Source organism: Monodelphis domestica, chromosome 1 (genome assembly GCF_027887165.1).
Source record: "Monodelphis domestica isolate mMonDom1 chromosome 1, mMonDom1.pri, whole genome shotgun sequence".
Taxonomy (NCBI): domain Eukaryota; kingdom Metazoa; phylum Chordata; class Mammalia; order Didelphimorphia; family Didelphidae; genus Monodelphis; species Monodelphis domestica.
The window spans coordinates 263,944,323-263,972,128 of NC_077227.1; the positions used below are offsets into that span (position 1 = coordinate 263,944,323).

The window sequence follows — 27,806 nt, forward strand, 5'->3', positions numbered from 1 at the left end:
ATGTCCCCTTTTTTATTAGAAGAGTTGGTGCATATAAACTCTTACCTACATATTTTTTAAAAAACCACATAAATTGGAGATGAATGAAACAAGTCTTTTTAAACCTTTGGAAGAAAGGTTAGTTAAAAGTCATATTCATGTGTAATTGATACCATGTTTAGATTTAGATTAATCTGGATTTGAAAAAAAATCAGCTTTTGTATGGAAACGCCAGTTGGTAAAAGACAAAGTTCTAGTTAGTGTCTAGTTTCAAATGGATAACTTTTAGGAGGTGATCTTATATCTTCTTCCCCTTTTAAAAAATATTAGAATTCATAAAGTATTGGGTCTAAGGCAGAAGAGCAATAAAAGCTAGGTAGTTGAAGTAAAGTGACTTTCCTGGGTTAGACAGCTAGAATCTGAGGACAAATTTGAACCCAAATTTTCCTGACTCCAGGCTTGACTCCCTGTCCACTGAGCTACCTAGCTGCCCCTGTCTTTCTTTTTGAAGGACTCAGAGAAAATGCTAAGATTAAGAGTATTTTATTTTAAATTTAGTTATGATATTCTAAGCCAGAAGAGCAGCAAGGTTCCAGCAGTTGAGTTTAAGTGACTTGCCCGGGGTCACATAGCTAGGACATGTAAGAGGCCAGATTTGAATCACATTCCTCCTGCCTCCATGCTTGGTGCTCTGTCCACTGTAATATGTAGCCCAGCTTTCTTGAGTTATTTTAAAAAATTAGATCTGACTGGCTTTATGTGGTTATAATTTTGAATTTTTTTTTAAGTAGGATAAAGATAGAAAACAGGGTTATTGATTTTTTTTCATATCTGATTGGGAATATAAGTTTTGCTCATTTCATATGCTTGTGGTAGAAATTTTATTAATCCAGGCCTTATTTTCAGGCAGTCTTCTGAACTGAACAAGCTCCGCCAGGAATATGCTAGGCTGGCAAATGAACTAACGGAGAAGACAGGAAAGTTGCAGCAGGAAGAAATTCAAAAGAAGAACGCTGAGCAAGCAGTTGCTCAGTTGAAGGTGACATTTACTCACACAGTTTTTCAGAGATGTGCTAAGCCCTTGTGTAAACCTGATAATTTTAGATGATGTGCTCTCCCCCTAACCCCCCATCCCCCCCATGGTAACCTAAATCTAAATTATAGCTGCAAGGAATGTAGCTTGAGTGTTAATAGTGTTTCTGTTGTATATTAGGTGGCATGGCCACAGGGAGATGAGAGGGTTGACATAAAAATGATCATGTGACATTGTGAACAGAGCATAGTGACTTAGGTTGAAATATTTTTTCCTTTAAAATTTAAGTTAAAAAGAAAAACCAAACCAAAACCCTAACCCTTACCTTCTGTCTTAGAATCAATACTCTGTATTGGTTCCAAGTCAGAAGAGCAGTAAGGACTAGGCAATGTGGGTCAAGTGACTTGTCACACAGCTAGGAAGTGTCTGAGGCTGGATTTGAACCCAGGCCCTCCCCACTCCAGGTCTGGCCTGTCTTTTAATTCACCGAGCCACCCAGCTGCCTCTTAAAATTTTCTTTTTTTAAAAAAATTTACATAATTACATGTAAAAATAATTTTTCACACTCTTTAACATTTTTTTTGAGTTCCAAATTCTTTCCTCTCCTTCTGGTGCATTGACAAGGCATTCAATTTTAATATAGGTTATACACTTCAAACATCATTTTTAATACATGTTTTATCATCCTGAGCAAAGCCCTTCTTTATCTTTGAACTTTACTTTCCTTCTTTTTAAAATAGGAATTACTGATCTTGTAAGCATGAAATGAGATGATATAGGTAAATCTTTTCAGATCTACTGCTATAGAAATGAGTATTGTGGTTTTGTCACATGCATAGTCATTGTTTTTATCTGTAAGAAATGAAATAGCTGCTTTTTGACAAGTATCTGTTAAATAGATAATTAGACAATTACAACAATAGTTTTTACCTCTTGATCCATACCAGTATTGGAAGACTTGGGCGTTAATTAAACAGGTAGAGAGAATAGCTTTTTTGACCAGTCTTTATTCTACATTGGTCTTGATGGTATGGTTAAAAGCTTATTTATGGTTCTATTATTCTATTCTATTACATTTGTTGGAATATACTATTGTGGGTGAATAACATTAAAAGTTTTAGTTGCTGTGGTGTACTTTTTCAGTCATTGCTGTCAAAATATGTATTAATAGTGTCATTTTGCTTAAGCTTTTGGTGTTTGTGATGTCGGTTTGTAAATAAAGATAGGCCTAACCTTTTTAAAGGTCACCTTTTAAATCAAAGTAATGAAAATAAGACCTACTGGGGCTCCACCTACTAAGCTAGGTGGATCAGTGGATAGAGCCTGGAGTTGGGAGGACTTGGGTTCAAATTTGGCCTCAGACAATTACTAACTGTGTCACCCTGGACAAGTCATTAACTCCAATTGCCTTGTCTTTCTGATCTGAAACTGATTCTTTAGAAAAACAAAACCAAACCAAAAATTACCCCCAGCCCTTACCTCCTCTCTTAGAATTGGTACTGTGTATCTTAAGATAGAAGAGCAGTAAGGGCTAGGCAATGGGGATTAAGTGACTTGCCTAGTGTCACACAGCTGGGAAGTGTCTCAGGCCAGATTTTAACCTAGGATCTCCCATCTCTGGGCCTGCTTCTCAATCCACTGAGCCAACTAGTTGCCCCGGAACTGTTTCTTAGTATGGATTCTAAAACAGGGATGAAATAGAACAGAAAATATTGTATCAGCTTCTATAATAGACATTTTAGGATCTTATAATTTTGAGAGTTTATATGTTTGAAATAACTTCTAAATTTGTTCATACCAGACTTTTTTATTTTTTCATACCAAAGTTTTTTATGAAAGTATGGAAAAATGGTTTTAGCGACATCAGTTGAAAGAGATGATTTATCAAATAATTTGTAGTATTAGTATGCTGAAAGGTTTTCTACTCTTTTAAACTGCAAGGTTCAACTACAGGAAGCTGAGAGAAGGTGGGAAGAAGTCCAGAGCTATATCAGGAAAAGAACATCAGAGCATGAAGCAACACAACAAGGTAGGCAGAAGAATGAATGAGCCATGTAAAATATCAAATATTGGTTCTAAGGCAGAAGAGTGGTAGGCAATGGGGTTTAAGTGACTTATCCAGGGTTACACAGTTAGGACGTGTCTAAGGCCAGATTTGAACCCAGAACCTCACATCTCTAGGTCTGGCTCTCAATCCACTGAGCTACCCAGACCATTGGGTTTATTAAGAAGGAGGAGTTAGTTTTAATATGTTCCTTTTAAGACTGTCCCCCCCCCCCCCCCCAAGCCCTCTCTTGACTTCCTTTAATTAATTGCTATATCAGATATAATATTAGATGCCTATGAGGGAGGTCAGTGTTAAGTAGCTTGCTATAGTGATGAAAAAAACTTTTTTTTTGGTGCTTTACAAGTCTTTAAAAAAAATTTTTTTTTTATTTATTGAGTCAATTTAGAACACTATTCCTTAGTTACAAGAATTGGTTACATTGGTTACCTGGTTACCTTGGTTACATTATTTATCTCCTTCCCCTCTTCCTACCCTTCCCATAGCTGACACACAATTTTACTGGGTATTACATGTGTCCTTGATCAAAACCTATTTCCATGTTGTTAGTGTTTGTGTTAGGATGTTCATTTAGAGTTTACATCCTCAGGCATGTCCCCTCAACCCATGTGATCAAGCAGTAGTTTTTCTTCAGTGTTTCTACTCCCACAGTTTTTCCTCTGAGTATGGATAGTATTCTCTCTCATAAATCCTTCCAAGTTGTTCAGAATCACTGCATTGCCTATAGTGATGAATTTTCTAAAAGAAAATTTAGTATCTAATATGAAGACAAAGGATAATAAGATCTTTACATCTATAATTAATATAAGATTCTTATAACTCTGACATCTTTTTTTCTTCCTCCTGTTTCCTCTTCTGGCTCTGTCTTTCCTTGAAATAACAAGTAGATTGTATGTTATCCTTCATTTTCTTTATGATAGATATAGTCCTCTGCTGAAAATGAGATTTTTCAGGAATCGTGGGACAGAGAACTAAGTTTTTTGTTCTTTTGTACTTTTGGATTTTGCTATGACTTTTTTGGGTGACTTAGGGAGAGAAGGCGTTGGTTGCATAATGTTCAAACTTTTTGAATATGTCAAACATATAGATCTTAGTTTCCTCATATCTCCTGGAACCTTGTGTTTTGATTTAAATTCTTTTCAACTAAACTATAACGCATACTCTTTACTTAAAGTAATAGGGAAATAACTCATAGACTCTTTTTCTATACCCTAAAAGGTGTGATAACTTAAAAAAAAAAGTAATGGTGAAAGAAGTCAAGCATAGACTTCTTGTCTTTTGTACCATAAATTAAACATGATGTCTCTCAGGTTGCCTCAGCTATGCTGTGCAAACCTGTCATAGTAGGGCATTTGTTTGCTTTTTTAGACTGACTAACTTACTCCTCCTACTTATTATATATTCCAGCCAAAATGACCTACTTGATATTCCTCGTACATAACATTCCATTTCCTGTGTCTCCGCTTTTGCATAGGCTATCCTTCATGTGTATAATGGTTTACCTCTTCATTTCTTATCTCTTGGTATGTTTAGCTTGACATATTTCCTCCTTCATGACTCTTAGTTTCAACAGGCCTTTGTGTGTTGCTTTCTCTTGACTTAGAAATTACTTTGTGTGCTTTTCTTTAGGAAGGTGGCACATAGTATGATGGCTACTGGGGTTTCATTGCAGTATAAATTCTGTAATCTTGAGAGAAAGGCAGCAGCAGTTGGGGAAAGGTGGAAAGGTGTCATCCCAACTTATTACCCCCCCCCCCATCTTCCCTGTTAACAATGTTCATAACCCCAGAATCACTTTATTATATACATGTATTTAATGAATTGTCAGGCATTGTGAGAGATTGTGGAGTTCTTGCATTCACATTGCCACATAATTTGGATTATTGCCATGTTTTTAAGCATGTATTTATTTTTTGAATGTACTATATACCATATACTTTGATTCTGATTGTAGATTTTGAGTATACAAAGCAAAAATAAAAGCTGTTCTCAGGGAGCTTACATTTTATCAGAGAGACAATACTTATATTTATGAGTATACAAAATAAATATTCACTACCAGTTTTAGAATATTAGCAAAATATGTAGAAAGTATTGCTTGAGGTAAGGTTTGAAAGTAACTTTGGATTCTAAGAAGCTGAGTTGAGAAAGAGGGCATTTGAAGTATGGGTATATAATATATAATCTTTGTACAAAGGCAAGAAATTAAATTTTTTTTTGAGAACTAGTATGAAGGTTTGTTTTGACTGGTGTTAAAAATGTTTATATGTGTTTTGTGATATATGGTAAGGCTTTAAAGGTAGTTTGGAGCCAAGTTGTAAAGGGCCTTAAAAGCCAAACAGAAGAGTCTAATTCACTGATTTTGGAGTCTATTGTGATAGTTCAGGCAAGAATTGATGAAGTGTGCTGACTATGTGATTATAGAAAACTGGATGAATGTAAATTAATTGTCAGATTTAGAACTCTGGCTAGATATCTGGGGCAAAGGAGTTGAACATGAACGATTCTGAGATTGTGAACTTTGGTGACAAGAAGAATGGCATTGTGCCCAGTTGAAATTAGGAAGTTTGGAAGAGAGTAGTTCAGAGGGAAAGATGATTAATTCTATTTCAGATATGATTGAAATTCCTGAGAAAATCATTCTGTACTGTCTGATAAGACAGATTGATGATCTGGGATAGAGACTCATGAGAAAGTCTAGGGGTGCATATTTAAGTCTAGGAGTAGTCTGCATAAAGATGCAAATGGGAGTTGATGAGAGGACCCCAAAGTGTAGAGAGAAGTTAGTATATTTCCTAGGATGGAGCCTTTGGTTCTACCCATAAATATGGAACAGAATATACAGAATACAAAAATAGAATTTTTCCAATAAAGGAGCCTTAGATGGCTCTGAGAGAGTAAGAAGAGAACTAAGAACAATGTCACAAAAACGGAGAGATGAGAGTATCATGAAGTGGAAGAAGTAGACTATTACATTAGCTTCCTTTCCCACACATAGTTGTCAACAGTTAATCTTCTTATGCTCCAGGCCTAACCTTGTCATTTATTCCTCTATTCAAGATCCCTATTGGAGTTAGGATAAAATAGAACTATTTATTCTGGATTTTGAATTTCCAGTCTCACTTAAAGATATCTTTCTAGCTGTTCTTCAAACTGTATTCCAGATTCCATTTCTGTGCTTTTGCACTCATTTTCTAGGTATGGAGCATATTTCCTTCTCATACCTGCCTTGGAATTATTAACTTCCTTCATGGATTAACCTAGGTGCCACTTAACAGTATAAACGTTTTCCCTTACTGTTTCCCAATGGTGAGTGTTCTCTTCCTCAAATTAATTTCTATTAATTTATCTGTGTACATGTTATAATATTTCACCAGACTATTAAAGTCATTGAACACAGGCACTATTTAGTTTTAAATATTTGTATTCTTAGCAATTAGTAGAGTATCTTTCACATTGTATGTTGATAATAAATATTGGATTGAATTAAGATTTCTTTTTATGGAGGTAAAGGGTGATGATGACAACATGGAGGGATTCTTGATGGTAGATGCCCTCGAGATGAGTCTTTGAGGAGGAAAAATGAACTTAGATGAAAATGTGTGTTGGTGGTCAAGGAGGAAGTCTTTTCTATTTAAGAGTGGTGGGAGCAATGACTAGGATAAACAAGACAAGAAAAAGGTGTTGGAGAGTTAGAGTGGTACACAATGTTATAAGAGAATTGTGGAAAGTTAGATTGGTGCCAAATGGTGGAGGACCTCCTTATTAAACTTTGGAATTCATAGTTTGTATGTTTGTTAATGAGGTGCCCCTCGAGATTTTAAAGTAGAAATTTGATATGATAAAAGCAGGCCATAAGAGGCTCTCCTAAACAGTTCAGTGGTGTCAAACTCAAATAGAAATGGAGGCTACTAACCCATATATAAAGATCCCTCCAGGGTGCATATTGACTTAGAAAATCATATTAACATCTGAAATTTCCTTATTTTGTCAATTATTCTCTAATTACATTTTAATCTGTTTCAGGCTAGTTTGTGGCCTGGTTGCTTGAGCATGTGTACATACGTGTGTGTGTGTGTGTGTGTGTGTGTGTGTGTGTGTGTGTAAAATATTATACATATTTATTTTTAAAACCCTTGCCTTTTGTCTTAGAATCAGTATTGAATATTGACTCTAGGGGAGAAGAGTGGCAAAGGCATTTGGGGCTAAATGACTCTCCCAAGGACACACAGATAGGAAGTGTTTGAGGCTAGTTTTGAACCCAGGACCCCTTGTCTCTAGGGCTTGCACTATTCATTGAGCCACCTTGTTGCCCTAGTACTGCATATTTAATACTACAGTGATTGAGAGTGCTTGAAGATGATACTAAAGAGACAGCTAGCTGTATAGGGAATGGAAAGGAGGGGAGGTATTGAAGACATTTTATAGAATTAGAATGGGTGGCTCCAGTTTTTCTGAATAGGTTGCTTTCTGTTTTCACTTCTAGATATTATCATTGGAAACTAGCCTGTAAGACACAAGGAACTTAATTCAATAATAAATTAATGTAACAGTGTGTTTGTAAAGAAATAAGATTCAAAAAATCAATTTTCTACATTTTTAAAGCATTTTAAGTACAAGGAAAATGCAAATTTGGTATAGTGGATGAAAACATCAGGAAGACTTGGTTTCAAATGCTGAATGATCTTGGCCTTTTGACCATGATAAAGCCACTCAGTGACCCAGACAGCTCTGTATGATGGCAAGTTACAGTGGAGTTGATCCTTTTTGATAGAGGAGGTTTCTGTACAGGAAATTACATCCTACTGATGGAATCATACCAAAATGTTTAAGGTGTTGAGCTCAGAGCTAACTGGATAGATATCTATCTGTCTTTCCTTTAAATTGGCACTATCCATAGCCCTTTAAAAATATTTAGAATATTGGATGTTTATTGCAGATTTACAGAATAAGTACGTGGCCAAAGAAAATGAAGTCCAGGGCCTGCATAGTAAGCTTACAGATACGTTGGTATCAAAACAGCAACTGGAGAAAAGATTAATGCAGCTAATGGAATCTGAACAAAAGAGGGTTAAAAAAGAAGATTCTCTACAAATGCAAGCACAGGTATCCCATATATTTTTCATTCTGTTTAGAGAATGCAATGCTTGATGGTATTAAATAACCTCTAACATTAGTCTTCAATCAAATGAGAATTTGGTGGTGGCATGTTTCACTTTGGGTTATTGCATTATGAAATGGAGGGCTTTTGCTTATAGTTTTGTATCTCAGTCTACTAGTTAAAAGTGCAACCTTGTGCTTGTTTTATCATATAGCGATTGTTCGGCCATCTCCTGGTTTGAAAATAATCTCTTAATTACTTCTTACTACCTACTTAACCAGTGCTCTTTTTAAACATGAACACAGATACTTCTTTACCCCTATGTCTCTCTCTTCTCTCTCTCTCTCTCTCTCTCTCTCTCTTTTTTTTGTGAAAGGATCTTCTGGAGCAAAATGAGGCTTTGAAAGCTCAAATTCAGCAATTTCATACTGAGATGGCAGCCCAGGTAATAAGATTGTATTCCTATTTTGCATTATTAAGTTTTGGAAGGCTATTGACAGCTAAATATTTTTTTGCACACTTAGTTATGGTAATTAATGAGGTTGAGTGTTCTATAAATAAGACCAATAGATTGAGTGCCATATATATAATAATATATATTATTTTTCCTAACTTTTAGTAATTTCAGCATATTATGTTTGAAAAATAGGGAATCCACAGATCATCTCATATTCTTTGTGCTTAGGGTTTCATTTTTCTTGATCAAAGACTGACATTTTTTTATCTGAACAGTCACTTATTATTTTGTCATTCTCTTGCCTTATCCCCCTCCTTAAAATATATTCTTCATCATCACTTCCAATTCCTTTATTCTTCAGGATTTTCTCAGGGCATCACCCTTGCTCTGAATTTACTTTCTTTACTTCTCAGTTTTGAACCTAGTGTTAACCTATTAAACTCTACCCTGTCTTTCTCTTAAATCTGTTTCCACTTTGTCTTGTGTTGCTGTTCTTATGTTGACAAACTCTTATTGCTCATATTTATGTATTTATTGTTTGCTCTTATTTATGTCAATCACTTGCCACCCACAGGGTAGATAAGCCAAATTAGATATAGCAGCACGTTCTGGGCAAGTTACACCCACCACCTTCATTGGGACTCTTAATGGAGACAGGTCAGGACCATGACCCTCAGATCCTTGAGAACTGTAGTGTCCCACATATTGATTATCTCACCCAGCCCTTGCAGCCACCACTGAGAAGAGAAATTATTGTGGAGAAGGGGGCCATGGTCTTCCTCATCACCATTAGCAATTTCTGGCTACCATTAAGCAGACAGGAACTTTGGGTGGGACTACATGCCCAGACCTCCTATCTGACTTCCAGCCCACTCCCTGGACTCATCATCTAGGGAGAGGCTCCATGGAGAAGAAGCCAGCCTTTCCTCCCGCCAACTGCCAATCAAGTGTGTTCCCAGGGCAGGAAAGCCTGCCTAGTTGAAAAGTAACAGGGAATCTTGTCGGAGAGACAGGAGACAGTGAATTCTTGGCATGTCAAAATCCTATCATTCAATCTTGAGCCCATACTGACATGAATCCTAATGGGGACAAACCAGGACCTGAACCCAAGAGCCTTGAGAATTGCAATGTCCCTCAAACCACCAATCTTGCTTCTTGGCCAACCCCCCCCCCCCCCCCCCCGAGTCTTCCACTGAAGGGAGAAATCATCATGGAAAAAGGATCTGGTCCCCCTTCTTCATCACCAATAAATCCTGATCAACTGCAGGTAGATAGGCACAGGAGCCTTTGGAGCATCTGCATGCCCAGACTGCCAGACTAACTTCTAACCCAGGTCTGGAGGCATGTCCTCACCAACTGCCAAATGACTTCTGATTCCCAGGGCAGGCAGGTTAGCTGAGCTGAGACAACAAGTGCTGGGCAAGCCAGACCACTCCCAGGACCTCAAACACCATCTTTTCTTTCACTGAGGAAGATAGTCCAAGATCCTAGACCCAAGAGCCTCTGGAGTGCTACATCCACAGCCATTGTTCTGGTAAAAAGTCCTTGTGTGGATGCTGCCTGGAAAACTGTTCTCGCAAGGAATCTATAGCCACATCTTTGGAAGAGCCAGAAAAGAAAGTTCTTGCCACTAATTTCCTTGCCACTGTCATATGATTCAGAAACTCATATGATTTTATTAAGGGGGGAAGAGTATTAAAGAATAGGTACTGCCATCTACTTTATCACTGTACTGTAAGGACCATGAGGCCTTCCATCTCAAATTGTAGCTGCAACTTCTAGATGTATTGTTTCTCCAATTAGAATATTCCATCATTAGAATGTGCGCTCCTTGTTAGTGCAAGAGCAACTAGAACTCGCTGCCTCTGACAGAAGCAGCTGGTGAACCCACATTCACCACGCCGCCGCCACCTTTGAAGATGAACGACGTCGACGTCTTGCCGCTGCGTGTGAACGCCGACACCAGGCCACAACCGCACCTCCCGTAACAACTGGCGTCCCAGGCCCCATGTGCCACACACTGTGCGCCTCAGCCTTTGGACTGCAAAGCCACATGAGGGTACACCGTAGATGAAACTGCACAAAGACAATAGTCATTCTCAGTCACCGAGAGACTACCACAGTGCAAGAGCTGTTTTTTCCATTTGTGTCTCCTGAGATTTGCACATAGTGCATGATTAATAAATGCTTCATTCTCCCTTCCATTCCTAGCTCCACACTGTTGAAGGGAACTGGAAGTTGTCAAGCAAATGAGCTAATTGGATTTACTACAGATTCATGTAGACCGTAGCCAGGTATTCACTAAGTAGGTCCTTTGATTCTTTCCTAATAGCTTCTATCGCACTCACCACACATGGTATTCTTAAACTTCTCAGACCTCCCTTATTTCCTCTTTCCACTGTCCTATCCTCTGAGCTGAAGATCTTGCTTCATATTAAGTGACAAAGTAGAGGATTTTTTTACTATTATATCTCTTCTCCCCTTCTCTGTATTGTGTCACAAGAACCTCCTTACCTTAAACTCTACTCTCTTCCTAGACTCTAGTATCTGATAATGAAGTGGCTCTTTTCACTATGGCCAGCCTTTCTCTATATGGTCTTGGTCACATCCCCAACAGATTACTCATTAAGTCATTTCTTTCATTCATCTCTACCTACTTCTCAGGCTCTTTTTCCCTCTTTCTTTCTCACTCATAATATATCTATCTGTGACTTGTTTTTTCTTGCTAATTACTTACTGTTTTTTTTCTTAGTGCCAGCCAACATTCCTGGTCTTGCCAAAAATGGTTCATTAGACCTTACCATTTCTTCCATTATCTCTCCTCCTTTTTACTGTAAAAATGGAGATTTGAACTCTGGACTCCAATCCCCAGGAGTCCTTGCTAGCTCTCAGAATGCTTTGTAATCACACTGAATTTTCACCTGGGCGAGAACACGAATTATTATTTAAAGGAGTTCTCCGCCTGCTGAGGGTCTCTTTTCTACTTCCGCTTCGGAGCAGACGTGTCTCTCATGATGTGAGTGAAATTGAATTGGGCCTCTCGGCCCACCTAGTACATGCCTTTCTTACTTGTATTTTCTTAAATTCTCAATTTTCAATAAACCTCTAAAAATATAATACACCTTGCAGAGAGAAAATAATTTCTACCTGCCTCAGTTTCCTCCAAATTTTAACTCTTACATCACAGCCAAACTGTTTCAAAGCACTCTATGTTTGCATCTATACATTTTCTCCTCATTTCTTAACCCTTTGCAACATGACTTTTGATCTCATCACTTAACTGGAACTTCCTTCTTCAAAGTAGTAAATGATCTCTTAATTGCAGTCTCAGATGATCTTTAAATAATCCTCATTCTTCTTGAATTCTTTTCAGCTTTTGACATTGTTGACCTTCATCTCTTGGGAATTTTTTTTTTTGCTTTTTATGACACTGTTCTCTCCTGGTTTACTTTTTTCTGTCTGTTTTCAAGCTCCTTTGATGTGTGATTATCAGTATCACTGTTTCACTATATTTGTATCTCAGGACTCTGCCCTAGGTTCACTTCTCTAGACTCTTGCATTTAGAGATCTCATCAGCTTGCCATACATTTAATGATTTCTGTGTAAGTACAGTAAAAAAAAGTGATCTTCTATCTTAGCATTGATACTAAATATCAATTCTAAGGCAGAAGAATGATGAGGAATCAAATGATGTGCCCAGGATCACATAGCCAGGAAGTATTTGAGGCCCAAGTCTATCCATTGCATTACTTAGCTGCCTTATATTTAAGTTAATTTTAGATCTATTTCTCTAGTTCCATTCTTTCTCCTAAACCGCATTTCTATATCACCAGTTGCCCACTGGGCATCATATACTGGATATCCAGTATACAAACCGTAGTGTTTGTACTCTTCTTCTCCCGACCTGAAATCCCTTGTTCTTCTCCACCATCTTGTTCTTCTCCACCATCCGTTTAATCTTCCTGGTTTATAAACTGGTTGCTATCCTTAATTCTTAGTGGTATCTCCTTGTTTTCATTTATATAATGCCTTAAGGTATGCTGAATGCTTTACAAATATCTCAGTTTGTCCTCTCAACAGTTCTGAGGAGTAGGTGCCATTATTCTCATTTTCAGATGAGAATATTAAAGACATATAGAGTGAAAGTGACATGCCCTGGCTCCAACAGTTTCTTGAGGGCAGATTTGAATCCGAGTTTTCCTAATCCCAGGTCCACTGCTACATCACCTCCCTTCCAAATCTTTTCATTCTACCCTTGGTCTTTCTCACTGCTCACCACTTCTCAGAATTTACCTGCTGCTACTTTAATTCAGACATTTATCACTTCTAGTTTGGACTATTACAATAGCTTCCTAATTGGTTTTCCCATCTTAAATCCTTCAACACAGCTACCAGAGTTATTTTAATCATGTACCTGTTTTACTTGGTATACACCAATACCTCTTTATTGCTATAAGGATCAAATATAAACTCCTTTAGCATGGAAAGATCTTTACCTGGCCACAGACTACCTTCTTAACCTGGATATATATTACTTTTCTATGGTATAGTAAAACTGATCTTTTTTTTTAATTCGTTTTTTATTACAAAAACCCTTACATTCCATCTTGGAATCAATACTAGGTATTGCTTCTAAGGCAGAAGAATGATAAGGGCTATGCAGTGGGGGTTAAGTGACTTTCCCAGGATCATACAGCTAGGAAGTGTCTAAGGACCTAGCTGCCCCAAATTTTAGAAAGAATTTGCTATATGAGGCAGAAAAGAGGACAAATCTTAATTTTTCATTCTAATGTTATGAAGGAAAATGAGTCTCAAGCTTTAGCCTTAGCTAAAACTTTAAAACATTAGTCAGAATTCATTTGATCAGGGAATATCACAATTATTTAAAAAATAAATAATAAAAACAAACATTTCTTTAATTATATTTTAAAGTAAATCATTGTAGTAATATAAATGGATTTAAAGGAAGAGAAGAATTGCATGTAATTGTTTGCTTCTTGATTTTCATTTAAATGCTTATCTTTTAATTTTTAACAGATTTAATCAATCTTTTACTTTATGTAGTTCCATCATTGTGGCTATCATTTAATTCCTGGATCAAGGGTTCTTAAACATTCTGGTGTCTTGGATCCCTTTGGCAGTCTGGGGAAGCCCATGTAACCCTTCTTTGAATGTTTTTAAATGCATGAGATAAAATTATTATAATGTAAATAAATTATATTGCAATATATGGCTATGAAAATATTAAAACCCAAAAGATGCATGTTCCCCTGGTTAAAAACTTCTATACTACTTAAAGGTTCTTTTTAGTTTTTACATAGTTTGAAGGTTTTTATGCCATGTTTATATTTCCTTTTAAATATATTTTTGCATTGACTCTCATTTGTTTTATTTATTTTTTTTATTTTCAGACCTCAGCTTCAGTCCTAGCAGAAGAATTACATAAAGTGTAAGGCTAATATCACATATTTATTTTTTTAAAAAATGAGAATTTTTTGGTCATTATTTGGTCATCATAGTACATACAGCATCTGCAATCTGATTTATGCTTTTGGTATAACTCCTTCAGTTTAATAGTAAAAGATTCTACTTCATCTTGTAATAATTACACTGCTTTAGTCTTATTTAGAAAAATAATTTGTTAATGGTATATCACTAAAGACATTGTGGGTTAAGAATATTTGGATGCTATGTGCTATTTAAAAATGTTGTGCTATTTAAAGATTTATACGTAAGGACCTGTGGTGTTATCTTTTTTGTTGTTTTATGTCCAAGAAGAAATTATTTTACAATTTATGATTTGTTATAAAATTTTTAAGTATGTATGTCTGGAAACAAGTATAATAGTAATAATGCTTCATAGTTTTGTCATTTCATTGGTAGAGCTACATATCTACTATTGAAGGTTCAAACCCTTCCGAACCTACTTCAAAATCTTAGCTCTTGTTTTATCAATTTCTGTGACCCAACAAAGCTAATTATTCTTGGAATTTATATTTCTTTTGGTTCTGAGATTTCTTCATACGTGCTAGGCAGATTCTTAAATGACTTTCCCCCTATCTTGTGATTTTGCCAGGGCTTGTGTTTTACTAGTATGGCCTTGAGAATCAATGTTACCTGTAAATCATGATGAGATATCAGAATAAAATTTTAGTATTGGAGTTACTAAGATGACAATATTTAATGCCATCAGGGTTCTACTTTTTAGTCACTCATTAGTGTCAACCTATTTATTGTTAAAGGATTGCAGAAAAGGATAAACAGATAAAACAGACTGAAGATTCCTTAGCAAATGAACATGATCACCTAACAAGCAAAGAAGAGGAGCTTAAGGTATTGTAGATTGTATATAGGCCTATTAACTAAATATAGTGTGAAGAAGTTTATGATTACTTATAGTTTGTGTGGCAGTTTCTTGAAATTTTGCAATTCTATTATGTAACCAATGGATTTTCTTTAACCATTCTGAAAAATGTTGAGAAAAACAGTATTGATACAATTTTTATTAATGAAGAATAAAGTCTTTTCAATGTAGAATTCTAATGTTTGAATGATTTGAATGGTTTTTAAAAAATGATAGTATTAAGTTGTAATGAATAAAAGTATTTCTCCCCCTTTAGGAAAAAAATCCAGTTTTTTTTTTTTTTAACATGGGTAGTGGGCAGGAGGTGCAGCTGAGTAACTCAGTGAATTTAGAGCCAAGCCTAGAGATGGGAGGTTCAAATGTGCCCTTAGATATTTAATAGCTGTGTGACCCTGGGCAAGTCACTTAACTCCCATTGCCTAGCCCTTACAACTCTTCAGCCTTGGAATTAATACATAGTAGTGATTCTAAGACAGGAGGTAAGTTTTAAAAAACAAGTCATGAAAACATATCCTTAAAATAATTTAAGTGCTTTAGTGCAAGAGTAAATGAATTGAAAAATATAAGCAGTACTAAAAAAAAGTTTAAAATTAAGAGAAACAAGGGCTCATGTTTGATTTTTAAAGTATTCATGTCTTTTTTAGTAGCACAGACAATCTATTAAATTCAAATCTTGAATGTTTAGCAATTTTTCAAAATAATGGCTGGCATTATATAGTATTTTATGTTGTAAGGTCCTTTACATGTTTAATCTCTCAAGATTTATCATTTCTATAAGACCAATGCTCAATTATTTTTTTTTTGAATCCCTTACCTTCTGTCTTGGAGCCAATACAAGTGTATTGGCTCCAAGGCAGAAGAGTGGTAAGGGCTAGGCAATGGGGGTCAAGTGACTTGCCCAGGGTCACACAGCTGGGAAGTGTCTGATGCCAGTTTTGAACCTAGGACCTCCCATCTCTAGGCCTGGCTCTCAATCCACTGAGCTACCCAGCTGCCCCAGCAATGCTCTATTATTAACTTTCCCTTTTACTGTTAAGGAAATGTAGATTAAATGATTTTTTCTGGGGCCACACAGCCAAAACATGTCTAAATCAGGATTTGAACTCAGATATTCCTGACTCCACATCTAGCACTCTGTCCACTTGGCCACTTAACATCATTTTCCCCTTTTTTTCTAGGTTATCCAGAACATGAATTTCTTTTTAAAAGCAGAAGTGCAAAAGTTACAAGCTCTGACAAATGAACAGGTAAAACTAACCTGTTATAGATAAGATCCCCAAAGCTACAAAATATAACTTATTTCCAGTAATATTGATACTACCTTGGTTGAGTGTATGAGAGCATATGAATTTATGAGTATATGGTAAAAGAAGCATAATGTCTAGTTCTAGCTTATACTGGCCATTTTATATAAGGAAAAGGGAACTTGTTTTCAGATGTTGATGGCTTGGCTTTAGTTATTTCTTACTAAATGCTCAAGTTGCTAATGAACTAATCAATTTTGAGATTGAAAATTGTTGATGTAACCTGCTTTTATTTATTTTGATAAAAGCCCATATCTTATGCCTTAAAATCAATACAAAATAAATATTTAAGGGCTTTATTGTAAATATTGTAAGTATTATATTGAAATACTAAGTAAGTAAAGGCTGAGCTAGGCAATTGGGCTTAAGTGATTTGCCCAGAGTCACACAGTTGGGAAGTGTCTGAGGACAGATTTGAACCCAGAACTTTTCTTGACTTCAGGGCCATAAGTCTCTTTCCACTGAGCTACGTAGATGCCTTTGTAGCTTACATTTGAACAAGTTGTAATTTTGGTTTATCTTTATTGTTTCATTTGGCCAATGAGTGTACAAGTCATTTAGTAGATCTAAGTGGAGATAGTATATATACATTTAAAAAATAATGTATAATATAATTTCAGGATATTCAGACAAAAATATAGTGATTGCACTTTAAGTAGAGATAAACATGAACATTTCTTTTTCAGTAATTTCTTTAGTGTAGGGGGTCCTCCCATGTTGATGGATAATATGTTATTTTTGTCTTTTATAAGTCTTTCTTGTGTTTTTTTCCATTGATCTCCACAATTTCCTGTGAACTCCATAGAAGATATCTAGTATGCTTTTCATTTAAAAAAAGGTTATTGATGCCAGAGTATTTCTAAGGTCTCTTTATTTCCCATCTCTTCCTCAGTGACACTCATGTCCATGATTATATCTTTTTTTTTATTTTTTTATTTTTTAATTTTTATTAGGTCATTTCCAAACATTATTCATTGGAAACAAAGATCATTTTCTTTTCTTCCCTCCCCCCTCCCACGACCTCTCCCATAGCCCACGCGTAATTCCACTGGGTATCACATGTGTTCTTGATTCAAACCCATTTCCATGTTGTTGGTATTTGCATTAGGGTTTCCTTTAGAGTCTCTCCTCAGTCATGTCCCCTCCACCCCTGTAGTCAAGCAGTTGCTTTTCTTCGGTGTTTTTACTCCCACAGTTTATCCTCTGCTTGTGGATAGTGTTTTTTAGATCCCTGCAGATTGTTCAAGGACATTGCATTGACCCTAATGGAGAAGTCCATTACCTTCGATTATACCACAGTGTATTAGTCTCTGTGTACAATGTTTTCCTGGTTCTGCTCCTCTCACTCTGCATCACTTCCTGGAGGTTGATCCAGTCTCCATGGAATTCCTCCACTTTATTATTCCTTTTAGCACAATAGTATTCCATCACCAACATATACCACAGTTTGTTCAGCCATTCCCCAATTGAAGGGCATCCCCTCATTTTTCAATTCCTTGCATTCAAATCTTTGTTTTACATGTCACAATCTACTTCTGTATACATAACTCTTTTTGCTATTTGTAATTTTGAGTATTCTAATTTTTTACAATTCTCTGATTCATAGCCTATATAGATAGCATATTGGTTTTGAAGATAAAGGCTTTTTTTTGTGGCAGTGAGCATTTGGGATTTTGTAGCATTGCAAAATATATGATCCTGCCTCATCTCTTCTTCTTCCTTCCTTAATTTTGTCGAGTTATTATCCATCAGTAGTACCTTTATAAGGTGCTTATGTTACTAGACTAATTTTATAGGTTACCAGTTCAGTTTCACCTCTTTTCCTGGCATTACATGTTTTTCATCCTCTTAAGTTTTTTAACTTTATTTTTCTTGGCAGGAATAGGATAGAGGGAAAGCCTGGATTTCCTTTTTTTGCTCTGCAGAGACTTGGGGGCCAGTTTCTAATTCTGATCTGCATGTAAACTTTGACCATTTCCATTTCTTAACTTGGGCCAGTTCCTCCTCTCTTAGGCAGGTTGGTGGCCCCTTGGTCCTGAGGATGTATTTTTCCTGCACTTAATACATATTGGCTTTAGTCCTGTTTCAGCTCAGAACACTTGAGATTAAATGACTCACCAAATCAGCATTCCTACTAGTAGGGATTATAAGTACATTCTACTAATGTCGGCTTTATTTTATTTTTGCAGTGTAGATGGATGATGTATATTAATTTTGTGTTTTGCTAAAGAAGCATTGCTTAGGGGAACCGTTTGCTAGTAGTACAGTGAGTATAAGCATATTAAGAGATCCTTGCCATCAATAGGAATCCTTTTATGCTTTTAAGTGCTTTTAAGCATTTTTATGCTACCATGATATTGGCAAACTACTTTTGAATAGCATATCTCCCTGTTTCACAAATTTCAGAATGTTGATAACTTAGGAAATCATTGTTAAAAATTATATCTAGGGGCAGCTGGGTGGCTCAGTGGATTGAGAGTCAGGCCTAGAGACGGGAGGTCCTGGGTTCAAATCTGGCCTCAGCCACATCCCAGCTGTGTGACCCTGGGCAAGTCACTTGACCCCCATTGCCTAGCCCTTAGCACTCTTCTGTCTTGGAGCCAATACACAGTATTGACTCCAAGACGGGAGGTAAGGGTTTAAGAAAAAAAAATTATATTTAGTTACTTTTGTAGGATTTAAGAATATGTTTGGGTATTACCCTTTCTGTTTTGACAGTTGTTTTCTGACATTTTGTAATTTATATTCTCTTTCCCTTTCTTCTCTCCTATCCCAAGGCAATGAATACTTTCATTCATGTTAAAACAATCAAGCTGTACATATTTCCATATTCCCTGTCATGACAGAAGATACATATCATAGATACAATAAAAACCAAATGAAGAATTATGCAGCCCTTTTATCTGCATTCAGATTCCAATAGTTCCTTTTTTTTTTTTGCTGTGCATAGCAGTTGCTATCATGATTCCCTTAGGGTTATCGTGGAACCTTGTTTTGCTGATAATAGTTTAGTCTTTCACAGTTAGTTGATCATTTTACAATATTTGTTACTTTATACCCTGTTTTCCTCGTTCTGCTCACTTCACTTTCCTATAAATATTTCCAAATTTTTTCTGAACTCGCCTTATTCATCATTTCTTATTGCACAATAGTATTCCCTTAAACTATGTACTACAACTTGTTCAGCCATTCCCCATTTAATGAACTTGCCCTTGCTTTCCAATTTTTTTGCCACTTCAAAAATAGCTACTGTTATTGAACAATAGATCCTTTTCCCTATCTCTGATATCTGGGATATATATCCATTAGTGGTATAACTGGGTCAAAGGGTATGCATAGTTTGATGACTTTAACATATCACAATATCACATTGCTCTCCAGAATGGTTTTTTGTATTAGTTCAGATACTTGAACTAGAACTCTAAAATTATGTTTACTTTCTTACCTCATTTCTTGTTTTTTTGTTTGTATTCGTCTACCTCTCAGAGCTGAAGGTTGAGGGGCCCCACTAGTGAAGTTTTATTGTCTACTTTCCTCCTTTAAGTCATGTAACTTCTCCTTTAAGAATTTGAATGCTCTGCCATTTGGTGTAAATATGTTTATTATTGATATTGTTTCATTTTCTGTTGTGCTTTTTATCAAGATGTACTTTGTTTCCTTTACTCTTAATTAGACCAGCTTTTCTTTTACTTTGTCTGAGATCATGATTGCTACTGCTTTTTAAATTTTAGATAAAGTTTCTGCTCCAGCTCCTTACATTCATTCTATGTATGTCTCTGCTGCTTCAAATGTGTTTGTTGTTGATGATGTATTTTGAGATTTTGGTTTCCAGTCCTCTATCCTTTTCGGTTTCATAGGTTAGTTCATATCTCTTTTACATTCACAGTTGTGATTACTAATTGTGTTTCCTTCCATCTTATATTCCTTCTATTTATCCTACTCTCTCTTCTTTCAGCCTCTCAATTCAAAAGTGTTTTGCTTCTGACCACAACCTCCTTCCATCTGTCCTCCTTTTTAACCATATTCCCTTTCCCCCTTTTTCTTATTTCCTTTTCCTACTTCCTTTTAGTTTTCTCTAACTGACTGAATATTGGTGTTATTCACACTTTTAGCTAATTTTGATCAGGGTAAAATTTAAGCATTGTCTGCCACAAGTCCTCATCTGCTCCACTGTATTGTCTCTTAGGTGTTTTTCGTAGATAATTTACCACTTTTCTTTCCTTTTCTCTTCTCCTTGTCTGTCCCTCTTTCTCAAACCTTGATTTTGGGGAGGGGATTATATAGCAGCAACTCATCCTATTTAATTTATTTTTTTCTTTGTATACTCCTTTTCACTGCCCTAAATGTGATAAAGTTCTTAAGTACTTTTAAGTACCTTGATTACTAAGTACCTTAAGGATCATAGATATCTTAATATCTTAATTATCACCTTTGCAGGTATGATTGTACTCAGTTCAATTTTATTTTTGCCCTGGAGAATTATTCTTAGTTTCACTAGGTATTCTTGGTTGTAGGCCTAGATCCTTTGCCTTTTGGAATATCATATTCCATGCTTTCTGGTCCTTTGATGTTGAAGCTGCCAGGTCTTGTATAATCCTGAGTTTGGCACTATGATATTTGAATTTTTTTACTTCTGCCTGCTTGCAGTACTTTTCTTTGTCTGGGAGTTTTTCAATTTTATTATAATTCTGGGTTGTTTTATTTCAGGATCTTTTTTTTGGAGGTAATTGGTAGATTTTATTAATTTCTATTTTCCCATCTTGTTTGAGGTTATCAGGGCAGTTTCCCCCCCTGATGATTTCTTGTTAATACAGTATCTAGGCTATGTTTATGATTGTAGCTTTCAAGAATTCTGAGGATTCTTAAATTTTTTTTCCAACATCTGTTTCCTAGATCAGTTGTTTTTTCCAATGAGGTATTTGAGATTTTTTTCTATTTTTTCATTCTTTTAATTTTGTCTTTTTGTTTTCTGAAGCCTCATAGAATCAGTCATTAGTTTCCATTTGATCAACTCTTAATTGTTAAGGACTAATTTTTTTCCTTGTTCTTTTGTTTCCTTGTCCAGATTGACTGTTTTAGTCTTTTAGAGAGTTGTTTTCTTCAGTGGTTTTTTGACCTCTATTTCTTATTTGTCTGTTCAAGTTGCAAAGTTGTTGAAATATTTCTGTCCTTTCTTTCATTATTTGATTTTTAAAACTACTTTTCAGATTTTCCCAAGAACTCTTTTGGGGCCTGACATCTTTTCTCACTTCCTTTGGTTTTCTTTTTGCCATCATTTTCCTCTTCTTATCAGTTTATATTTTGATCTTTCTTGATAATAACGTAACTTTCTAAGGTTAGTTCCTTTCTCTTTTGTTCATTTTCTAGTTATTATTATAACCCCCCTCCCCACCCCCACTTTAGGTTCTGTGGTAGTGAGAGAGTTGTTCCAAGTTTATAATGTAGATTTCTCTGATGCTTGGTGTAGGCTCTGTTCAATGTGTATTTGGAGGGGGTGTCTGGCTAGCTTTTTGTGAGGAGGCTTGCAATTGTTTTGTTTAGCTGGATTCCTCTCCATCTGCTGTTGGTTTTCTTTGCTTTGTGAGACTGTTTCCTCCTCCTCCAGTTAGTTATATCAGGCCACATGAGCTATTGCCCTACTCTGCTGTTTTGTCACATCAAGTTATGTGAGACCATGTTGGGCTAGTGTTGGGCTGCTTCCTTGCTCTGCTATTGCTTTGGGCTGTTCCACCACTGCCATTTCATTTTGTCAGGCTGTTTCTTTGCAGTGTCTATGACTGTTCCCCCAAGCTATTTTTTTGTTGACTCAGACCTCATGGAAGTGCTTTGGATTGATCCTCATTCTGTTGGTTCTCCTGATGCTAGAATTAATTGGACAACTTTCTTTTTCATCCCAGTGAGACATTTCCTTCCTTTGTTTTGAGGTGCTTTATTTTCTAATTTTGTGTTTGAGCCGCTGAGCATCCACTATCTGCTCACAGCATGTAATGGACTCTATCAAACACATTCTTAGAAGCAATTAGTTCAATTGTAGCTTAGATTCCTAGTTATGTTAAACTAGAAATGTGTTCCTGTATAGTATATTAAGTGTGAAAGCTTGCTTTGTATTTTTCTTGGTTTTCTTTTCTTTTTGATAAAGGAATGATTTCTCTGGTGCTATAATGATTTTATATCTTTCTTTTGTTATATAGGCTGCTGTTGCACATGAATTAGAAAAGATGCAAAAAAGGTGATTAAAAAAATTAAGTTTTGTAATACACAAATTTTGTGTCTACTACTTTTAATTATAATTCTAGAAATCATGTTCTATAAATTTATTTATATTAATTATGTAATCAGTACCATATGACATTTATCTTGTTTTTATGACATGTTTATCTTATTTTAGTATTAATGTTAAGGATGACAAGATAAGATCACTTGAAGAACAGTTACAAAGTGAACTTAAACATAAAATGGAAGAATTTAAGGTAAGAAAAAATATTTAAATCCCAATGAATCTTTTCATTACTATTTAAAGAAATGTGATATTATTTCCAAATTGAAATATTATTAGACATCTAAAATAGTTTTAGTGGCTAACTCATATAAGTTTGGTGCATTGCCATTTGTTTCAATTTTATATATATATATATATATATATATATATATATATATATATGTGTATATATATGTATACATATCTAAATAAATATTTTTACTCACACACTTTGGGCTTAAAATAACTTAATTGGTAATTTTTATTGAAACTATTTTTATTTGCAGTTTTATATTTATTAGCTCAACACCTACCAGTACTGTATTACATTTGGGTAAACACTAATAAAAATCTAGACAAATATGACAAACTAATTAATTTAGATTTTTCTAAGTATTCTACTTGGCAGCATTCAGTACTTTAAATTATTGAGTAATGTCAGCAGTGTCTGTGCTTTCAGTATTGTGTGAGAACTCCTTCCATCTACAACCTGCAGCCAAATTGTGAAATGGTATATAAGGCTTGGGTTATTGATTAAGACACATCTAGAAATTATATGTTGTTTAAGATCATATGGGAGAATAAACTTAATTTTTCCCATTAGTGATATTAGAATTCATGCTTTATTATATGTTTTAAAAATGATAATATATTGATAGATGATAAATGAGAACCTTATTTCTTTCAGATTCTAAAGGATCAAAATAAAGCGTTACAGATAGAATTTCAGAAATTACAGGCTATTATAGCTGAACAGGTAAGTTTGTTAGAAACATAGTACATTGCAATAGTTCTTTGAAAAATATATTTTCTGCATTATTTGGAATTATTGCAAGTTTTTCTGTAACTTGATATTTGCATTTACTTGTTGATCTTGGAATATGTGTAGATTTGGAAATTATTCAGTTTTGAGGGAAATTATTCTTAGTTGACTTTTATAAGCACTTTTTAAAAGGTATTACAATTTATAAAAAGTCATGTAAATAACTATTTTTTGATCTATGTTGCTTTTAGAATAAAGGTCTTGAATTTTAGCTTACATGGTTGTGGTTAATTTTATTTCTATCTCAAAGGGTTTTCTTTTCATTCTGTTTTCCCATATTCCTATTATTTATTTTGTCCCAAGACAGACAAACTTTTATGATTGGTTTTATTATATGTTGCATATAAAACTATTAACATATTTGGAGAATAGCTTATGTGTTCTCTTTAAAGCTTGGATTTAATCTTTTATCCATGGGTCATCCTCCCATTTACATGTCTATCGTTTTTTATTCTCCTATTTTAAAAACTTTTGAATGTTTCTCCATAGCAAATTGGAACTACTTGATGGCTTCTATCCCAATAAAGTTATATTATTTAATAACTTAAAATATTTTATTTTTGCTTCTGATTTGTACCTTTCAGAAATATACATGAAGGGCAAAGAAGATACTGGAATGTGTGTGAATTAAGAATCACTAAATAGCTAACACATGAACAAAATCATAATTAGCAGTATTTATGTATAGCAGTATATTTACAATTCATTTCTTTAACCTTTTACTTTTTTCCTCCAATTTTGAATATTGTAATTATTTTGGTTTTATGCCAACTTTTATACTTAAGTATTTTTTAAAAAAGTTTTACTTTATTATCAACAAACTTAAATCTATAGCACTCAAGTTTGTAAAGCACTTTACACACTTATCAAATTTCCCAGCAATCTAGAGAAATAAATACTACTGTCTATAGAAGTAAATACATTTTTCAGATGAGGAAACCATTTGAGGAAGGTATAATGCAGTTCATGTTCACACAGCTTTTAAGTATTAGAAATATAAAACTATTTACTAAAAATATAAAATGATATAGATTTCTGTACCAATATAGATGATAGCCTTTGAAGCTATCTAGTCCAACCTCCTCATTTTACAGATGAGGAAACAGGCCCAGAGAAATTAACCGACTTGCCCAGGGTCATACAGATGGTAAGTATAAAAAGGAAGATTTGGCTTCCTTACTCCAGAGTTGGTGATCTTTTCTCTGTACTGTACAAGAAGAGATATCTGATTTGCTAAAATGAAGTGGCCCTTGCATTGTATTCTCAATAAGAGAGAGCTATCTCTCTTACAGCTGTAATATGGAATAAGGTGGATAATTTTCAATTTTCCCTTTTTTATGAAAAATATAATAAATACTATGAAAAATGTAAGAAAATATTTTTACAGGCTCTGTATATTTTATTTTGAAATACTAGGAAGTTATACTACTTTTTTTCTTTAATCCCTCTTTTTTAAATTATAAACAATTTTTAACTTTTTTTTTTAAATTTTGAGTTCCTAAATTCTCTCCTTCCCTCCCATCCTGCTCTCCCTGCCCCTCTTCCCAGAAGTAAAGCAATTTGAAATAGGTTATATATGTATATAGTCATGAATAACATTTTCATATTAGTTATATTATAAAAGAAAACATAGTCCCTTCCCCTCGCCCCCAAAAAGTGCCGAAAGAAAAATAAGCATTAATATGCTTTGGTTTTCTTTTTCTGGAGGTGGATAGCTTCCTCCCCCTACCCCCCTGAGTTGTCTTGAACCATTTTATTACTTAGAATAATTGAGAAATTCTTGGTTTCATCATTGTAAAATAATGTTATTACTGTCTACTTTTTTCTCCCAGTTCAGCTCTCTTCATTTTGGATCAATTCATTTAAGACTTTTTAAGAGTTTTTTGGGGAACTCATACTTTTGTGCTGTAAGAAACGAAAGACAGGTTATATAATCATATACCACAACTTTTTCAGCTTTATCCCAATTGATGGGCATACTTACATTTCCAGTTCTTTGATGCCAGTAAAAATGCTGTTATAAATATTTTTGTACATATTGGTCTTTTTCAATTAAAAAAAAAATCTCTTTGGGATGCAGACCTAGCAGTAGTCTTACAGGGATAAAGAGTATTTACTGTTTTATAATCCTTTGGATTTAGTTCCAAACTGTTCTCCGGAATGATTGGTTAAGTTCACAACCAGTGCTTTAGAGTCTCATGTTTTCATATCTTCTCCAAAATATGCGGTTTTTCTTTTCTGTCATATTAGGTGATAATTAATTAATTAAACTAATAGTTATCTTGAGCATTTTTTCATATGACTATAGATAACTTTGATATCTTTTTCTGGAAATTGCCTGTTCAGATCTTTTAAACATTTTTCAGCTGGGGAATGACATCTATGTAGTTGAGAAATGAGACTTATTGGGAAAACCTGTTATAAAATTGTTTTCATAGTTATAGTTATTCTTGATTTCTTGATTTCCCTTCATCCTGTTTTCCTCTCCCTCTCCCCCTCTCTCTCCCTTCCTCTGCCTCCCCCCACTTTTCTCTCCCTTCCTCCCTTCACCCTGTCCCTCCACAAATGTATTTTCCTTTTGACCAGTATCTTCCTAAATCTGCCCTCCTTACTGTTAGGGCTGTCCCCCTTCCCCCCCTATCCCTTCTCTTATTGTATTCCCTTCCTATTTCCCTGTAGGTAAAGATAAGATTTCTATGCACAATTGATTATGTAAATTATTCCCTCTTTGAGCTCCTTATGATTAGAGTAAGGTACAAGCATTATCTGCCATCCCTCCCATATTGCCCTCTACTGTAAAAGGTCTTTCTCTCTATCCCCCCCCCCCTCAAAATAATCCTCTTTATCACCTTCAATTTTATTTGTTTTGATATCACCTCATCATAGTTTATTCCTACCTGTGCCTTCTCTCTATGCATATGCTTTCTAACTGCCTTAATAATGAGGATTTCTTAGTTTAAAAGTATCATCTTTTTCTGTAGGAATGGAAACAGTTTACTCTTTATGATTTATCTTTCTTGTTTCCTTTTTTTATGTTTCTCTTTATTCTTGTATTTTAGAGACATTTTCTATTTACTTTTGGTCTTTTCATCAGGAATATTTGAAAATCCTCTCTCTCTCTCTCTCTCTCTCTCTCTCTCTCTCTCTCTCTCTCTCTCTCTCTCTCTCTCTCTCTCTCTCTCATACTAGCTTCTTTGACTTTTGGAATATCATTTCAAATCTTATGATTTTTTTCATATTGAAACTGCTAAATCTTGTGGCTCTGCAGTATTTAATTCTTTCTGGATGCTTTCAGTATTTTCTTCTTGTCCTGGGAGTTCTGGCATTTGGCTATAATATTCCTGGGAGTTTTCACTTTAGTTTTGTCTTCAGGAAGTGATTGGTGGGCTTATTATCCTTTGGTTCTAGGCTATCAGGATAGTTTTCCTTGATGATTTCTTCAAATATGATTGCTAGGCCTTTTTTGATCATGTTTTCAGGTAATCTCTTGACCTTTTTCCAAGTCAGTTGTTTTTCAAATGAGATATTCACTTTTTCTTTTATTTTCTTCTTTTGCTTTTGTTTTTTTGTTTCATGATGTTCATGGAGTCATTCATTTCCACTTGACCAATTCTAATTTTTAGGAAATTATTTTCTTAAGTTAATTCTACTTTTTAAAAAGTTCTGTGAATTTTTGTGCCTCTTCCATTTGACAAGTTTTGCTTTGCTTTTTAAGGAGTTTGTTTAAAGTACATTTTTGTATATTTTTCCATGTGGTTCCTCATGCTTTTTTTGAGAAACTCTTCATTGATTTTTTGTGACTTCTTTTATGTTTGGCATATTATGTTTCTGATGGTGTTATTTATTTATTTATTTTGTATCTTATTTACTAAGCTATTGACTTTTTTCATGATTTTTCTTGTATCACTCTCATTCTTTTTTTTTTAACCTTTACCTTCTCTCTTAATATCAATACTATATGTAAGTTCCAAGGCAGAAGAGTGATAAGGACTAGGTAATTTGGGTTAAGTGACTTGCTTAGGGTCACATAGATAGGAAATGTTGCTACTGTCTGAGCCATCTAGCTCCTCATTCTTAATTCCTTTCCCAAATTTTTCTCCCTAATTTAATTTTTAAAATTATTTTTGAGCTTATTGTGGAATTCTTTTGGTGCCCAAGACCAATCTTTATTTTTCTTTGAGTTTGGACATAGCTGTTTTGAT

At 34.9% G+C, this 27,806-nt stretch overlaps 1 protein-coding gene across 21 annotated transcripts in view; it reads left to right on the forward strand.

The window, feature by feature from the left end:
• Positions 1 to 27,806, forward strand: part of KTN1 (kinectin 1) — a 185,784-nt gene that overhangs the window by 67,601 nt on the left and 90,377 nt on the right. For 16 of the 21 annotated variants that reach the window (XR_457381.3, XM_016424477.2, XM_007472933.3 and 13 more), the window contains 10 exons: positions 886 to 1,018; positions 2,954 to 3,041; positions 8,017 to 8,183; positions 8,555 to 8,623; positions 14,047 to 14,084; positions 14,878 to 14,968; positions 16,178 to 16,246; positions 22,495 to 22,532; positions 22,692 to 22,773; positions 23,470 to 23,538. Coding sequence is in view for 20 of the 21 variants with exons in the window: in XM_016424477.2 (XP_016279963.1) it covers positions 886 to 1,018; positions 2,954 to 3,041; positions 8,017 to 8,183; positions 8,555 to 8,623; positions 14,047 to 14,084; positions 14,878 to 14,968; positions 16,178 to 16,246; positions 22,495 to 22,532; positions 22,692 to 22,773; positions 23,470 to 23,538 (844 nt within the window). In the remaining variant the exon portion in view is untranslated. The remainder of the gene's footprint in view (positions 1 to 885; positions 1,019 to 2,953; positions 3,042 to 8,016; positions 8,184 to 8,554; positions 8,624 to 14,046; positions 14,085 to 14,877; positions 14,969 to 16,177; positions 16,247 to 22,494; positions 22,533 to 22,691; positions 22,774 to 23,469; positions 23,539 to 27,806) is intronic. The other 5 variants (XM_056810785.1, XM_056810788.1, XM_056810794.1 and 2 more) reach the window with 2 other exon arrangements.